Below are 14,463 nucleotides of genomic sequence, written 5' to 3'. Positions count from 1 at the left end.
AAATGGATGCAATTACTTTAGAAAATAAATTAATAGTGCTGAGTAAAACTGAATTGTGCCCATACTCTAGCAAAATGCTCCCACATATGTGTACCCAATGAGATATACAATAGATGTCTATTACAGCATTGTTTTTTCATAGTGAAAGAATTGAAACCAACTAACTATCCATTAGTAGGGGACTAAATAAATTGTGATTTAGCCTTACAATAGGAGTTAAAATTCACATGGTGGTTAAAGTGAACAAAATCTATATGGATAAATTGTAAATATATAGTGAAGCCTTGTATCACATATGGAAAAATATAAAACAAATTCTTGCTTGTGAGAATTTTTCAATAACATGTTATACATTTTATATGACTTTTTATTATGACCATTTTCAAATATACACAATTAAAATAACACAGTGAAACTCCTGTATAATCACCTTGCTTCACTAATTATCAATATTTTGCCAAGCATTGGTATACGTTTTTAAATCCCAAAACTCATGCTGAGGAAATGGCCATTAGTCAGGCCCACAAAAGAACGCAGGACAAGAACAAAGGAGAGCCAGGTCCTAGTGCAGACACTGCCACCATGAGCAGTGTGACTCTGGCACACTATTTTTCTCTGTATGGCCTCCCCTCTCAACTGGGAAGACTTCAGACTGAAGTGATAAAATGTTTGGGAGATGAGGAAATAATCAGGATGCAACCTGGACTTTCTAGAAGGTACAAATAGAGAAATCTAAAAGACACAAAACACCAAGATCCAAAGGATCAAAAAACAATAAAAACTTCACTCCCTACTCTCAGTATCCACTACTGGGTCATCTGAGATCTCCTCTAGGTCTACTGGGATATGATTTCACCCTCAGATAAGTTCTTTTTTTTTTTTTTTTAATTTTTTTTTCAACGTTTATTTATTTTTGGGACAGAGAGAGACAGAGCATGAACAGGGGAGGGGCAGAGAGAGAGGGAGACACAGAATCGGAAACAGGCTCCAGGCTCTGAGCCATCAGCCCAGAGCCCGACGCGGGGCTCGAACTCACGGACCACGAGATCGTGACCTGGCTGAATTCGGACGCTTAACCGACTGCGCCACCCAGGCGCCCCACCCTCAGATAAGTTCTTGAGGGAAGCACTAACATAGCTGCCTCCCCTCCCAAAAATGCATCTTCTCTTCCCCCAAATACAGAGTTTGCTTTAACACTGGCGTAGCAAGTAGCTTCCAGAGGGCTCTCGTTGCTCCTTCTGTTACCTCCCCCACTTCCACAGTGCTGTGGGCACAGGTAAAGAAGATTGGTAGCCTGGCTCTGTCACCCCAAGTTTCTAGTATGCTATGGAGCAGGAAGGAATTGGAAGCACTGTCAAATAAGAACCCAACGGACTTGTTTGGAAAGGTGGACACGTACCTCTTGAAGCAGTGTGCTGCTGTAAGGACCCAGCAGCTACTCAAGAGCGTGGCCCCACAAAGGAGCCTGCCATCTCCATGGGATGACTTAAGCCGGAGGGACACTTGCCAAGGCCAACCACCCCTAAGAAGAAAGTAAGCCACTTGAGTCCGTATAAGGGAGAAAAGCAAAGAAAAGCATCCATTAAGACAATGACTTGGAAGGCTTGCAGGTGGGAGGAAAGCCACATAAAAGGGACCCTAGCAGGTAAGATCTCTCCCTACTTTGAAAATGGTACCCCTACAACCTCGAGCAGACCACACTGAAGATCTGCTTATGGACATTTGTATGCATCCCACCCACCTCTGACACTCGTGGAAAAAACTGTCTTCTCTATATTTCATTGCTTGAAGTGTATTTTCTCTCCTCACTACCTCACCTAAGCAGCCTGAAGAAGTATTTCATTAGGCAAAGTACTGGGTTTCCATTAGTAAACGCAATAAATAAAAAAAAAATACATTTAAAAGAGTCAAGTCTAAAACAAATATATTCTAAATTAAATGAATTTTGTAGTTACATAGTTTTCAGACCTCCTCTTAGTGAGATTCAACAATATAACTTTTCAGCAACGTATCTATTGTATAAATCAGGAGGTAGTGATCTAAGAACACAGTCTATATAAAGTAAATGTAGATTAAAAGAAAAAAAAACATGTAATCTGGATTTAATTTAGGAAATTAAGTAAGTAAAATAAATCCCTCATATCATAGTAGAAAAACCCCCAATTTGTAACACTGTATGTACATAAATAGTTTTGTAATATGTAAAATCTCTGAAGGACCTTTTACCTTAAAGAATTTTTCCCACCAATGATCCGCTTCTGCCGACGGTGCAGTAATCTCAAACCACAAACAGATGAGAGGGATTCTGAAGCAGACAGAGGTTATTAATCAGACTGTTGTATTGTTGACAGTGGGACAAAGACACAAGTGACACAGTCTCCTGCCGTTTCTTTCTCTATTTTAAAACATCTTTTCTCCTCAAATTATAGGATACCTTCTCTTATAATAAAAATTAAAAGTTGGGGTGCCTGGGTGGCTCAGTTGGTTAAGTGACTAACTTTGGCTCAGGTCATGATCTCACGGTTCATGAGTTGGAGCCCTGTGTTGGGCTCTGTGCTGACATCTCAGAGCCTGCAAGTTGCTTTGGATTCTGTGTCTCCCTGTCTCTCTGCCCCTCCCCCGCTTGTGCTCTGTCTCTCAAAAATAAACAAACATTAAAAAATTAAAAAAAAAAAAAAAGAAAGAAAGAAAAGCCTTCTCATTTAGCCAAGGCAACAAGAATTCACAAGCAGACAAGGAACTTTATGAGGTTTCCCACATTCAGCTGTGACCCTGTCCAGCATGTCATCCCACGGGCGCCTACAGCCCTCCCTCTGCTGATTACAGAGACTGTTTCGGAGTGCAGGAACATTAAACAAAACAAGAGAATTGCAAAGGTAGTACAGGTCTAAGTAATTTGCTTTTCACATACAACACTTTCCAGGCCACTTATACAAAATGTAACTTAGAATGGGATTCTGATCTATATTTACATTTATATTTTACTCATATAGCATATTATTATATGGAAAAGGTTTACTAAACAAACTAAGTGGCATTTTAGGTAATACAGTCAAATTTCCCAAGATAACAGACTCTCACAAGAGCATAAAAAAAGAATTAAGAACGAAAATGTATGAAAAGGTGGTATACAAAAGAAAGTAAATAAAATAAAGTATAGCTATTTAAAAAAAAATTTTTTTTACTGTTTTTATTTATTTTTGAGACAGAGAGAGACAGAGCATGAGCAGGGAAGGGACAGAGAGAGAGGGAGACACAGAATCTGAAGCAGGCTCCAGGCTCTGAGCTGTCAGCACAGAGCCCAACGTGGGGCTCGAACTCACAGACTGCGAGATCATGACCTGAACCGAAGTCGGACGCTCAGCTGACTGAGCCACCCAGGTGCCCCAAAGTATAGCTATTTTAAAAATAATTTTAGAAGGAGGGGAATCTCTACAGGGGTATTTTGTTTCTTTGGTTAAGTACATGTGTACCAAGTACAGATTGACACTTTTTCTATCTGTGTAAGAAGAGAAGGTGGGGAATTGTGCCAAGAGCATGAAAATCTAGTCTGCGCTAATATTCCCCCATAATAACCAGGTAGAAGTGAGCTCAGTAGGGGATCAACACTAGTTATTTCTTCATGGAGAAAAAGGTTCAACAGTGTTTACCAAGATCATTAATTTGCCAAGTGATCTCAGAGACATTCTGTCAAACTTTAATTCTCATCTCTTAGGATATGAATCCTCTAGATGACACAGCAAATTATAAGATATTAGAAAAACATAAGTTTCAAATAATGGTCCAAGTCAGGTCAATGTATATAAGGCCAAGATAAAGAATGATGTAATACTGAGCAAGCAAAACTGAAAGTTTACATCATTCCAGGGCAAAGCACCAGATTGCAAAAGTGTAAAATCTAATAAGGCGTAAAATCCACAGCTACAAAAAAAATTTTTTTAAGCAAAATGAAATTCATTTATAAAGGATCCCATCAGATGACCAATAACCAATGCCCTGAGTTTCAGTCCCCTTATAGAAGTCACTAGGTCTTGAGCCTGAATACAAAATCAGGGTTAACAAACCAAATTATGTAATCCAGCTTGTCTAAGAGGAAATATTTTTTTTAAGTTTACTTATTTATTTTGAGAGAAAGAGTGTGCGGGAGAGGCAGAGAGAGAGAATCCAAAGCAAAAACATTTTACAATTATTGAATTTTTATGTTTTTCTACCACTTAAGAAATTTGACATAATCCAAAGAATTAATTATATTCAATTTTTAACTATAGTTTAAATTACTGAAGGCACTTTAATAAGTTATAATTAATACTTGTATATAAGTATACTATTTAATAATATTTTATTATTAAATTAATATTAAATTAATTAATTTAATTAATATTAAATATAAATATATGATTTAATAAGCCGATTATGTGTGTATGTGTGTGTGTGTGTGTGTATAAAACAAAGCACAAAAGGTTGTAAATACTCTTCATACTCAAAAGCTCCTCAGACAGTGAAGAATCATATTAACAACATCCAGTTCATTTTTGCATTGTCTTTAGCAATTAAAAGATGTTAGAGGAAGAGAATGTTTAAATACAGATACACCTACTTTTCAGAAAATCCAATGATCAAAACTCTGAGCTTTCAAAACACATAAAGAGATCATTGTTCTATTCATAAAATGTAACCAGTTTTCTACAAAATAGCTACTTCTTTATTCTAAAGCAGTATTTGTTTCATAAAAGTTACACTCAGCTTTCAATGACCTTTCTATTTAAGTATAAAACACCTATTACTGTGTTGTACTGAAAGATTATTTCTCATTTCCCTTACATTTTTTAATTTCAGAGAATAAAATCTACAAAAGATAACCTTCTTTTTGCAATTACTTTTAAATGTATCTCTATTGTTTAAAATACTAGTGAGAGTGGAAGAAGTTCCTTTCTATGCCATATCTTTAAATTGTCATTTCTGGCCTTGTTTTTGTGAAGTAATTATCAGTTCTAAATCTTCAAGGATACCGACAAGTTTGACAGTTTTATTACATCCAGAGAAGGAATGGTACAGAAATGGCTGAGAACGTGGAAAGGGCCGGATGCCAGAGATTACAAATCCTGTAAATCCACTCTTGCCCCTGAGCTCTGCTCTCCCTGTAAGCCCCATCCAGTCAGGTTTGTCAGGAAACCACTGCCTCTAAATATGAGCACAAGGAACCAGGGATTATATACAGTCTTATGAAGGAGACTTTTGTTATCAAAGTACTGCTGATACTAATCAAGTGAAGCACACTCTTTGACTTGTACAGGCCCTGGAAAATGACTTACCTTTATTACTGTTACCTGTTGCCTTCTTGCCAAAGTAATCACAAATGACTCCTGCATCTTCACTGTGGCGGCAGTTATGTCTTCCAATATCTTGTTTGATACAGTCAGCTAGGGACCGCTCATTTCCTGTGCACTTCACATTATCCACATGGATGGGGCCTTTCCCTTCCCCAAAGTAAGCCATGGTTCTTGCTCTGGCAGGGCCCCTGGAAAAGGAGCGTTCTTGAGGATGTGGAGAACCAGTCACTCATACATTTTAACACATCACAACATATACTCTCATTCAATTAATTTTAGTATATTAAACTTAGCATCTATGTATGCTAAAAAAAACTTTATTTCATGACTATCAAAAACAAGCTTAAAAGAGGTAATAACTCTACCTTCTTTGTTTTGCTAGCCCACAGTTTCTTTACTGCCCTGGGTGCCTCTAATTTAAGTTTTGCTAAGAAAGTCACATTTAATGGCATGTCAAAAATTAATGATAGTCTTCGACTCTAGTTTTTGTTTTTAATTTCAATTTTTTATTTTTTATTATTTTTTAATATTTAAAAAATATTTTATTTTTGAGAGAGAGAGACAGAGTGTGAGCAGGCAAGGGGTAGAGAGAGAGGGAGACACAGAATCTGAAGGAGGCTCCAGGCTCTGAGCTGTTAGCCCAGAGCCCCACACAGGGCTCGAACTCAGGAACCACGAGATCGTGACCTGAGCCAAAGTCAGATGCTTAACCAACGGAGCCACCCAGGCACCCCTAATTTCAACTATTTAACATTTTTTTATTTCATTTTTATTCTGTTTTGAGAGAGAGAGAGAGCACGTGCATGATGGGGGAGAGAGGTAGAGAGAGAGAGAGAGAGAGAGAGAGAGAGAATCTTAAGCAGACTACTAAAACTCTGTTTTTTGAGACAGAGAGAGAGAGAGAGAGAGAGAGAGAGAGCACATGATGGGGGAGAGAGGCAGAGAGAGAGAATCTTAAGCAGGCTACATGCTCAATCCCATGATTGGGGTTCAATCCCACAACCTGTAAGATCATGGCCTGAGAGGGGCGCCTGGGTGGCGCAGTCGGTTAAGCGTCCGACTTCAGCTCAGGTCACGATCTCGCGGTCCGTGAGTTCGAGCCCCGCGTCGGGCTCTGGGCTGATGGCTCAGAGCCTGGAGCCTGTTTCTGATTCTGTGTCTCCCTCTCTCTCTGCCCCTCCCCCGTTCATGCTCTGTCTCTCTCTGTCCCAAAAATAAATAAACGTTGAAAAAAAAAAAATTAAAAAAAAAAAAAAAAAAAAAGATCATGGCCTGAGCAGAAATCAAGGGTAAGATGCTCAACCAACTGAGCCACCCAGGCACCCCTTTATTTTATTTTTTATGAGGGGGGAGGGGCTAAAGGAGAGGGAGAGAGAATCTTAAGCAGGCTCCAACACCCAGCCTGGAGCCCAAAGTGGGGCTCAATCTCACAACTATGAGGTCATTTTTTTTTTAATAATAAAGTTTATTTATTTACTTTGAGAGAGAGAGATTGAACACATGCACATGAGCAGGGGAGGGACAAAGAGAGAGGGGAGAGAGAGAATCCCAAGCAGGCTCCCCACCATCAGCACAGAGCCCGACCCAGGGCTCAATCTTGCATAAACTGTGACCTGGGCTGAAACCAACAGTTGGACACTTAACCCACTGAGTGACCCAGGTGCCCCTTAAACTCTAATTTAAGCAGGAAAAAAAATCATCTCAAAATTTTCTTAAAGAACATAACAGTGTTTTTAAAATTGGTTAAAATTGCTAAGAAAATTATGAGGTTAGATAATAACCCAGGGAACTAAACATTTTAAAGACTACTTTAAAAGTAAAAACATCTGATTTTTAGAGGAGAAAGAGAAAACCAGGAATCACAAATAGAAGGAACATTTACTTTGGTATGTTACTTTTTTGTTGTTTGTTCTTAATTACACAGTACTTCTTTTTAAATATCCAAATATAAAAGCTGAAAGTGAAATATTTCAAACTAACACCACATTCAAAACTCAATTCCTGATAAATAGATGACAAAATTACGAAAGCAAAGCTTTATTTTGAATTATCCTTACAACTTCAAGTAGGGAAAGATTTCTTAAACAAGACACAGATTAGGTATGCTTTAAATTAAAGGACTAATATATTCAATAAAAATTAAGAATGCTACTTTACTAAAAATCACCCTAAGGAAAGTTAAAAGATAAATTAAAAAGCTGATGCATATATTGTATTACATATTCACAAATATATTTGTTGGTGAATCTATCCAATAGAATCGATTCTCATACAAAATAAAAAGGATTCTCAAAATTCATTAAAAAAAAGTTTTAAAACCTTAACAACCCAAGAGAAAAACAGGCAAAAGGCAGGTGTCAAATTAAAAGAAACTGACTCATTAAAAAAGACAATTTGGCCCAGATTTCTGACATCAAAATATATTCTACTTAACTAAGGTAAAATTATTATACTTTCCTTATAATTATCCAGGAATCTTAGCAAAGTTTATTGATACAAATCATCTGAGAAATTAATTTGAAAGACCCTCTTCAGCAGTGAGAACTGGCCTCACATGCTTGTGGTTGGCAACACATTCACTTCAAAACTGACACAGGGCACCTGGGTGGCTGAGTTGGTTAAGCACCTGATTCTTTATTTCGGCTCAGGTCATGATCTCATGGTTGTGAGATTGAGCCCCACATCAGGCTCGAAGCCTGCTTGAGAGTCTCTCCCTCTCTCTCTGCCCCTCCCCTGCTTTTGCTCTCTCTCAAAATAAATAAATTAATTAAAAAAGAAAAGAAAAAGAAAAAAACTGATACAGCTAGTAGTAAGTTGTAAAAGATCCCTATGCCCAAACAGATGATTCTTACAGTACTCTTAGAGTAGATCTTTTTTAATATAAAACTTATTTAATAACTATAGAAGTAATAAATGCTCACTGTATCAAATTTACAAATAAAAATATAAAAATTCCCAACAACACACTGTTAGCATCCGGGTACATTCCCTTCCTGTACATATTTATGGGGAAAAAACTATAATTTTTAGTGGTTAAAAAAATTCATTGTACACATTAGTGTAGTAGATCTCAAGATTCAGAGTACTTAAAAGACTACTTGGGTTGATTCTGAATGAGTGTATCACCAGTGGACTTAGAAATCTATTTTTTCATAAGCTCTAGGTGATTCCTATTCAAGGAGTTCTACATCAAACTTTAACATAGAAAAATTAGAGTTTATTTCCCCACTGCTGCACATTTACTTTTAAAATTCAAGACTTTTTATAATTATATACACACACACACTTTCTTTTTTTCTAAATGTAATTTTATTTTAAATTCCAGTATAGTTAACATACAGTGTTATATTAGTTTCACATCTACCATATCATGATTTCAGTTCCATCACCTGATGCTTATCCCAAGTGCACTCCTTAATCCCCATCACCTATTTCACCCACCTCCCCTCTGGTAACTATCAGTTTGTTTTCTTTCTTTCTTTTTTTTTTTTTTTAATTTCATTTTTTTAAATTTACATCCAAATTAGTTAGCATGTAGTGCAACAATGATTTCAGGAGTAGATTCCCTAATGCCCCTTACCCATTTAGCCCATCCCCCCTCCCACAACCCCTCCAGTAACCATCTGTTTGTTCTCCTTATTTAAGAGTCTGTTACAAACACACACACTCTTAAACAGAAGTTTTTGTGGACAGCTTAGATTTCTTCCCAGAAGTAGTATTTTTGTTCAACAGGTATAAACATTTTTTAAGGTTCTGGATATATATTGCTGAATACAGGGCAAGTCTTTGGGAAGCAAGTTATTCACTTGAAATATGTATAATTAAAATGTGATTATTCAAAGAAAAGTTTTTCTGCTTTATTTTCTGCATCATAGTTCTGATCTATCTGGAATTTATTTCTGCTTAGTGTTAGTATGGGATATAGTTTTATTTTTGTCCCTAAGGTCATTGTCCCAGTAACTTTTCCCACTGATTTGAAAGGCTTTTTAAAAAATGTTTTTTTAAATGTTTTCATATATTTTAGAGACAGGGAGAGACAGAGCGTGAGTAGGGAAGGGGCAGAGAGAGAGGGAGACACAGAATCCGAAGCAGCCTCCAGGCTCTGAGCTGTCAGCACAGAGTCTGACACTGGGCTCGAACCCACAAGCCATGAGACCATGACCTGAGCTGAAGCCAGCCACTTAATCGATTAAGCTACCCAGGCACCTCTAAAAGTCTTTATAATTTAATATTTATCATGCTTACATGTACATAAGTCATTTTTTGGTCTTTACAATACAGTAATCCCCAATCTTGGCTACACATTAAAATTACCTTTGGAAGTTTTTTTTTTTTTAATTTTTTTTTAATGTTTTATTTTTTTATTTTTGAGACAGAGAGAGACAGAGCATGGGCGGGGGAGGGTTAGAGAGAGAGGGAGACACAGAATCTGAAACAGGCTCCAGGCTCTGAGCTGTCAGCACAGAGCCCGACGCGGGGCTCAAACTCACAGATGGTGAGATCGTGACCTGAGGCGAAGTCGGAAGCTGAACCAACTGAGCCACCCAGGCGCCCCTGGAAGCTTTTATATTATAGCAAAACCTGAACCCCACCTGACATCAATTAAAGTAAAATCCATGGGAATGGGGCTGGTCATGGGTAATATTCTTTTAACTCTCAATGTGATCTTAGTGTACACCCGAGGTTGATAATCACTGCTGTAGTTAGTATCGTTGACTTCTTGCCTATTCCTGTGCCAGTACCACATGGATTTGATTCCAGATGACTTTTGAAGTCAAGTTCCTTTCCCCACCCCTACCCTCAGCCACACCAAGAAAATAAAAAGATTTTTATAAGGGCAGCATTTAATGAATAGATTAATCTCTATTCTGTCTTCCCATTCAGGATTGTTGTATATCACTTATTAACTTTTCTACCTTTGTAAGATTTACTTTTTTTCATATAGGTTTCAATTCTTGTGATTATTCCTAGTTGGGTTGTTTTTGGGTTTTTTGTTTGGTTTTTGGTTTTTGTACCCTCTAAATGATCTTTTTTTTCTTTTTATTTTCTACTTAGCTTATAGGAACTATTGCCTTTTAAAAAATAACACTAGTTCTAGTGTCTTTCCCATTGGTTCTCTTGGGTTTTTTAGTTGGATAATCACATTATTCGTGTAACAATTCTGACTTCCTTTTCAATACTGGTATCTCAATGCTTAATGATAGTGGGACTTTCAGATAATACTGAGTCACTGAAGTAATAGCAGGCATGCTTGTTTTGTTCCTGTTTGTTGAATGCGATATAAAGGTAAGGTAGTTTTATTTTATCCTAAGCTTCCTAAGAGACATAAGGAAGAAATGGTGATTTTTAACATATAAAGTTTTGCCATTATTAGTTGATCATATTTGTTTTAATTTATAGATAATACACTGAAATACATTAATTGAATGCCTCACTTTGAACCATTTTTATATTCTTGCAATAGACTCCCATTTCTTCAAATCTGTTTAAATACACCATTGGATTAAATTTGCTAATATTTTGTTTGAAATTTTATATGTAGATTAATGAGATGGAATATAGTTTTCTTGATGTGTGTGTGAGTATACTTGGATTATCTAGTCATGAAATAAATTTATATTAGTCTCATAAAATGAATGGAAAGATTTCCAACTTTTTTCCCACTCTGCATCAATTTATATAACTTGGGAATTACCTGAATTGAAGATCAGTCAAAACTCCTCAGCAAAAAAATCAGAGTCATCGCTTCCGTGATCATTAATCTATTTAGGTTTTCTATCAATTTTCATGATTATATTTTTGTTGAAAATGTGGTTTCCTACATAATTGATCATTTCATCTAGATTTCCAAATTTATTAGCTAAAAGTAGTTCACAGTATTCTATAATTTTTTTAACCAGATATGTGTATCTGCTCGTATTCCTTTTCTTTTTTCTAATGTATATTTGTATTTTTGTATACTTGTATTTTCTCTCCTTTTTCTGAGTTGGAATCGCCAAAGATTGCTTATTTTATTAATCTTTTTTTTAAAAAAACAGAAATAATTGTTGACAATGTGGTTGTATAATGTTAAGCCTTTTGAAATTCAAATAGACATCATTCAAAGAAATAAAAAATTAATAGCATTCTGAAATTAAAATCCCAGGTGATTTCCATCAGTGTGGGAAGTGAAGATGAGTGAAGGTAGAAAGTAAATAATAGCATGCTAAGGGGAACTTACAGATAATTTCTGAAATTCGTAAGAAAATATGCCAGCATGTTTGCTAAAAATTTAAACAGAACTTCCAGTAAAACAATAAGAATGCTGAGTGTCCCACCACTAAAGAAAGGAAAGAATGAAAGTAGAAAATTGGGTTGCTTGCATATAAAAAAACAGAAGAGTACACAAAGAACAGACAAAAAATCATCATAAATACCATAGAAGTAGATGATAGGTAGAGATAAACGTATAGAAAATAAAATTAGACCCATTGAGTAAAATGAAGGATGATTTCTTAGAAATTTATCAACTTACAGACTAAAAGAATGCACCATTGTAGATACATTAGAAATAGAAGTTAGGGAACATTTTAACTAATAAAAGTGCATGATTAAATAAAGAGATTCTCAGCAATGTAGTGGAATTTAAAAAAACTTTCTGTGACTTTTTTTTTTTATCAACTAATGACTGTGTCATCTATAGAAAAAAGGGAAGGGACTTCCCACTGGGCTACAGCCAGGCAGTAATTCACAGCAGACAATTTCAATACATTAGACAGTCTTTAAACTGGGATGTAAGTGCTCCTGGGAGTAGAAGATGACTTTCTAAGGATGCATGGCTTTATGGGAATCAGTATTTAGATCCTCAAATGACATGTGTATTTTCACCTAAAACTGGCTTGGCTGAAATGAAAATCAACTTCTCTTCAAAATTTTCCTCTCCTACTACACACAAAAAAAGACATATTTTTCACTCATCCCAAATCCTACCACAATGCATTACTCCAAGATTTAAAAGCCTCTGAAGTGGTCAAAAGAACAATTCAAAATATATGATAGCAATGAAGTCTCCTTTAACCAAGCACCATAAACCCAACTCATCAAAGTTAGAAATGGGACCTTTCTTCAGTTTTTATTTCCTATATTTAATACTTACTTACCAAATTTTTGTTTGTGTTGTCTTTAATCGGTTGTATACTAGAAATCATAAACTCTAAAGAGGAACTTTTTAGAAGGATTTAATTTCTCTCTCTTGCTCTCTCCATGTACATATACACATGCACATACACACAGGCACACACACATTTGCATAAGTATGTATATATGTATATACTCATATACACGTGTTTTTTAAAGCATTGCAACTTTAGGATACTGTGGAGAAGGAAAATTTTAAATACAGTTTCAAGAGAAGGAACTATGTAAAATTTCTCAAGGTCAAAGAAGAGCTTGTTCATGTATTTTTTTTTTAATTTTTTTTAAAAGTTTATTTTTGAGAGAGAGAGAGACAGAGTGCAAGCACAGCAGGGGCAGAGAAAGGGAGACACAGAATCAGAAGCAGGCTCCAGGCTCTGAGCTGTCAGCACAGAGCCCGACACAGGGCTTGAACTCACAAACCACAAGATCATGACCTGAGCCGAAGTCGGACGCTCAACCGACTGAGCCACCTAGGTGCCCGTCACGTATTGTTTAAATAGATGACAGACAGTATCAAGTCACTATTATACTGATATTCCATTGGATTATAATTAAGAGTGATATAACTGTTCTATTTTTAAATATCATACACAAATATGCCAGAAACTAAATTATATCCTTTGCAGCTATTTAATTATAAGGTAAAAACTAGATATACTTAATTTTAGGTCTCTACTAATTCTCTAGGGACACACAATTTTGCAAATTCTTTTGAGGGGTACTAAAACAAATATGCAGTGCAAGAACAATGTCATCTTGAGAACATATGCTAATGGATTCACACAAAGTTCAAATAGAATGGAATTTCCATCATAGCTATTTAGTCTATCTTGACGAGTGTAACTGATATCAACACATTCTCTCTGAGCCCTCTAAAAATAATATGTTCATATGCTAGACTTTGTCAGACATTATGTAACATGTAATATATAATTAAATAATGCCTTTTACTTTCTGTTCACTCTAAGTATATCTACATTAGTTACCATTCATGTTTCCTGGTTTTGTTACTTCATTTTGTTTCTCTCATTGTGGAAATACTGTCAAATGCTATTTGGATTCTCAGTATTTCCAAGGAGTATTTCCTCAGTATTTCCAAAGCCTCACATATAATATAGTTGGCTGGGGTACAGATCTCTGAAACTTCTATTTCTAACACCCAAGCCTTTTGACAGCTTAAAAGTCTTCTGGATTGATTTCTACAAAGACATGCCTTATTAAAGAATTTTTAACAATTCCAAGTAGACCTAGGGGAAAAAATATTCTCTAGTCACATACTTGTTTACAATTAAATATATGTTCTTACATGAAATCCATTTCCCCTGAGTGGAAAATTATAAGAACATTCAAGTGTATTTAGATTGATCAAATAGCCACCTGATTCTCATGTAAATATTATTTGATGGTAAATTATACCCTGTGCACTAGAAGATGATTATCCAATTTGTTATAGCACTTAATTACTGATTTACTTATTAGGAGACTTTATTTTAAAGAAACAATTACACAGTAGGCTCTTTTTTCAATGCTTTTCTTGATAATTCTTACAGAAACATTATTGAAAATTGCTACAAACTTTGTTCACTTAACCTATATTATTTCTTACCGAAATTCACCATTTAAGTTAAATGCAAAATAGGGGCACCTGGTGGCTTAGTCAGTGAAGTGTACAACTCTTGATTTTGGCTCAGGTCGTGATTCACAGTTGTGAGATCCAGCCCCGCGTCGGGCTCTGCACTGACTATGCAGAGCCTGCTTTGGAGTCTCTCTCTCTCCCTCTTTCTCTATCCTCTTTGACTCTCTCTTTCTCTCAAAATAAATAAACTTTAAGTTAAATGTAAAATGGACTAACCAGTAAGTTAAAAGCAATAAAAAATGTAGCAAGAAATTAAAGTGAAAATGTATTGATGGATATGCTTATGAACTTTTCCTCTCATTGATTAGACACACAATTCAA

General features: G+C 35.9%; 1 protein-coding gene across 2 annotated transcripts in view; it reads right to left on the bottom strand.

The window, feature by feature from the left end:
* PRSS12 (serine protease 12) overlaps positions 1-14,463 on the bottom strand; it is a 77,945-nt gene that overhangs the window by 16,014 nt on the left and 47,468 nt on the right. For both annotated transcript variants that reach the window (XM_023252847.2, XM_045055926.1), the window contains 3 exons: positions 5,313-5,518; positions 2,227-2,305; positions 1,400-1,522 (listed from right to left, as the gene is read on the bottom strand). In XM_023252847.2, coding sequence (XP_023108615.1) covers positions 1,400-1,522; positions 2,227-2,305; positions 5,313-5,518 — 408 coding nt within the window. The remainder of the gene's footprint in view (positions 1-1,399; positions 1,523-2,226; positions 2,306-5,312; positions 5,519-14,463) is intronic.

This window comes from Felis catus, chromosome B1 (genome assembly GCF_018350175.1).
Source record: "Felis catus isolate Fca126 chromosome B1, F.catus_Fca126_mat1.0, whole genome shotgun sequence".
NCBI classification, from domain to species: Eukaryota; Metazoa; Chordata; class Mammalia; order Carnivora; family Felidae; genus Felis; species Felis catus.
The sequence above is the reverse complement of the archived record's forward strand: the minus strand, read 5'-3'. Positions and strand labels throughout refer to the sequence as shown.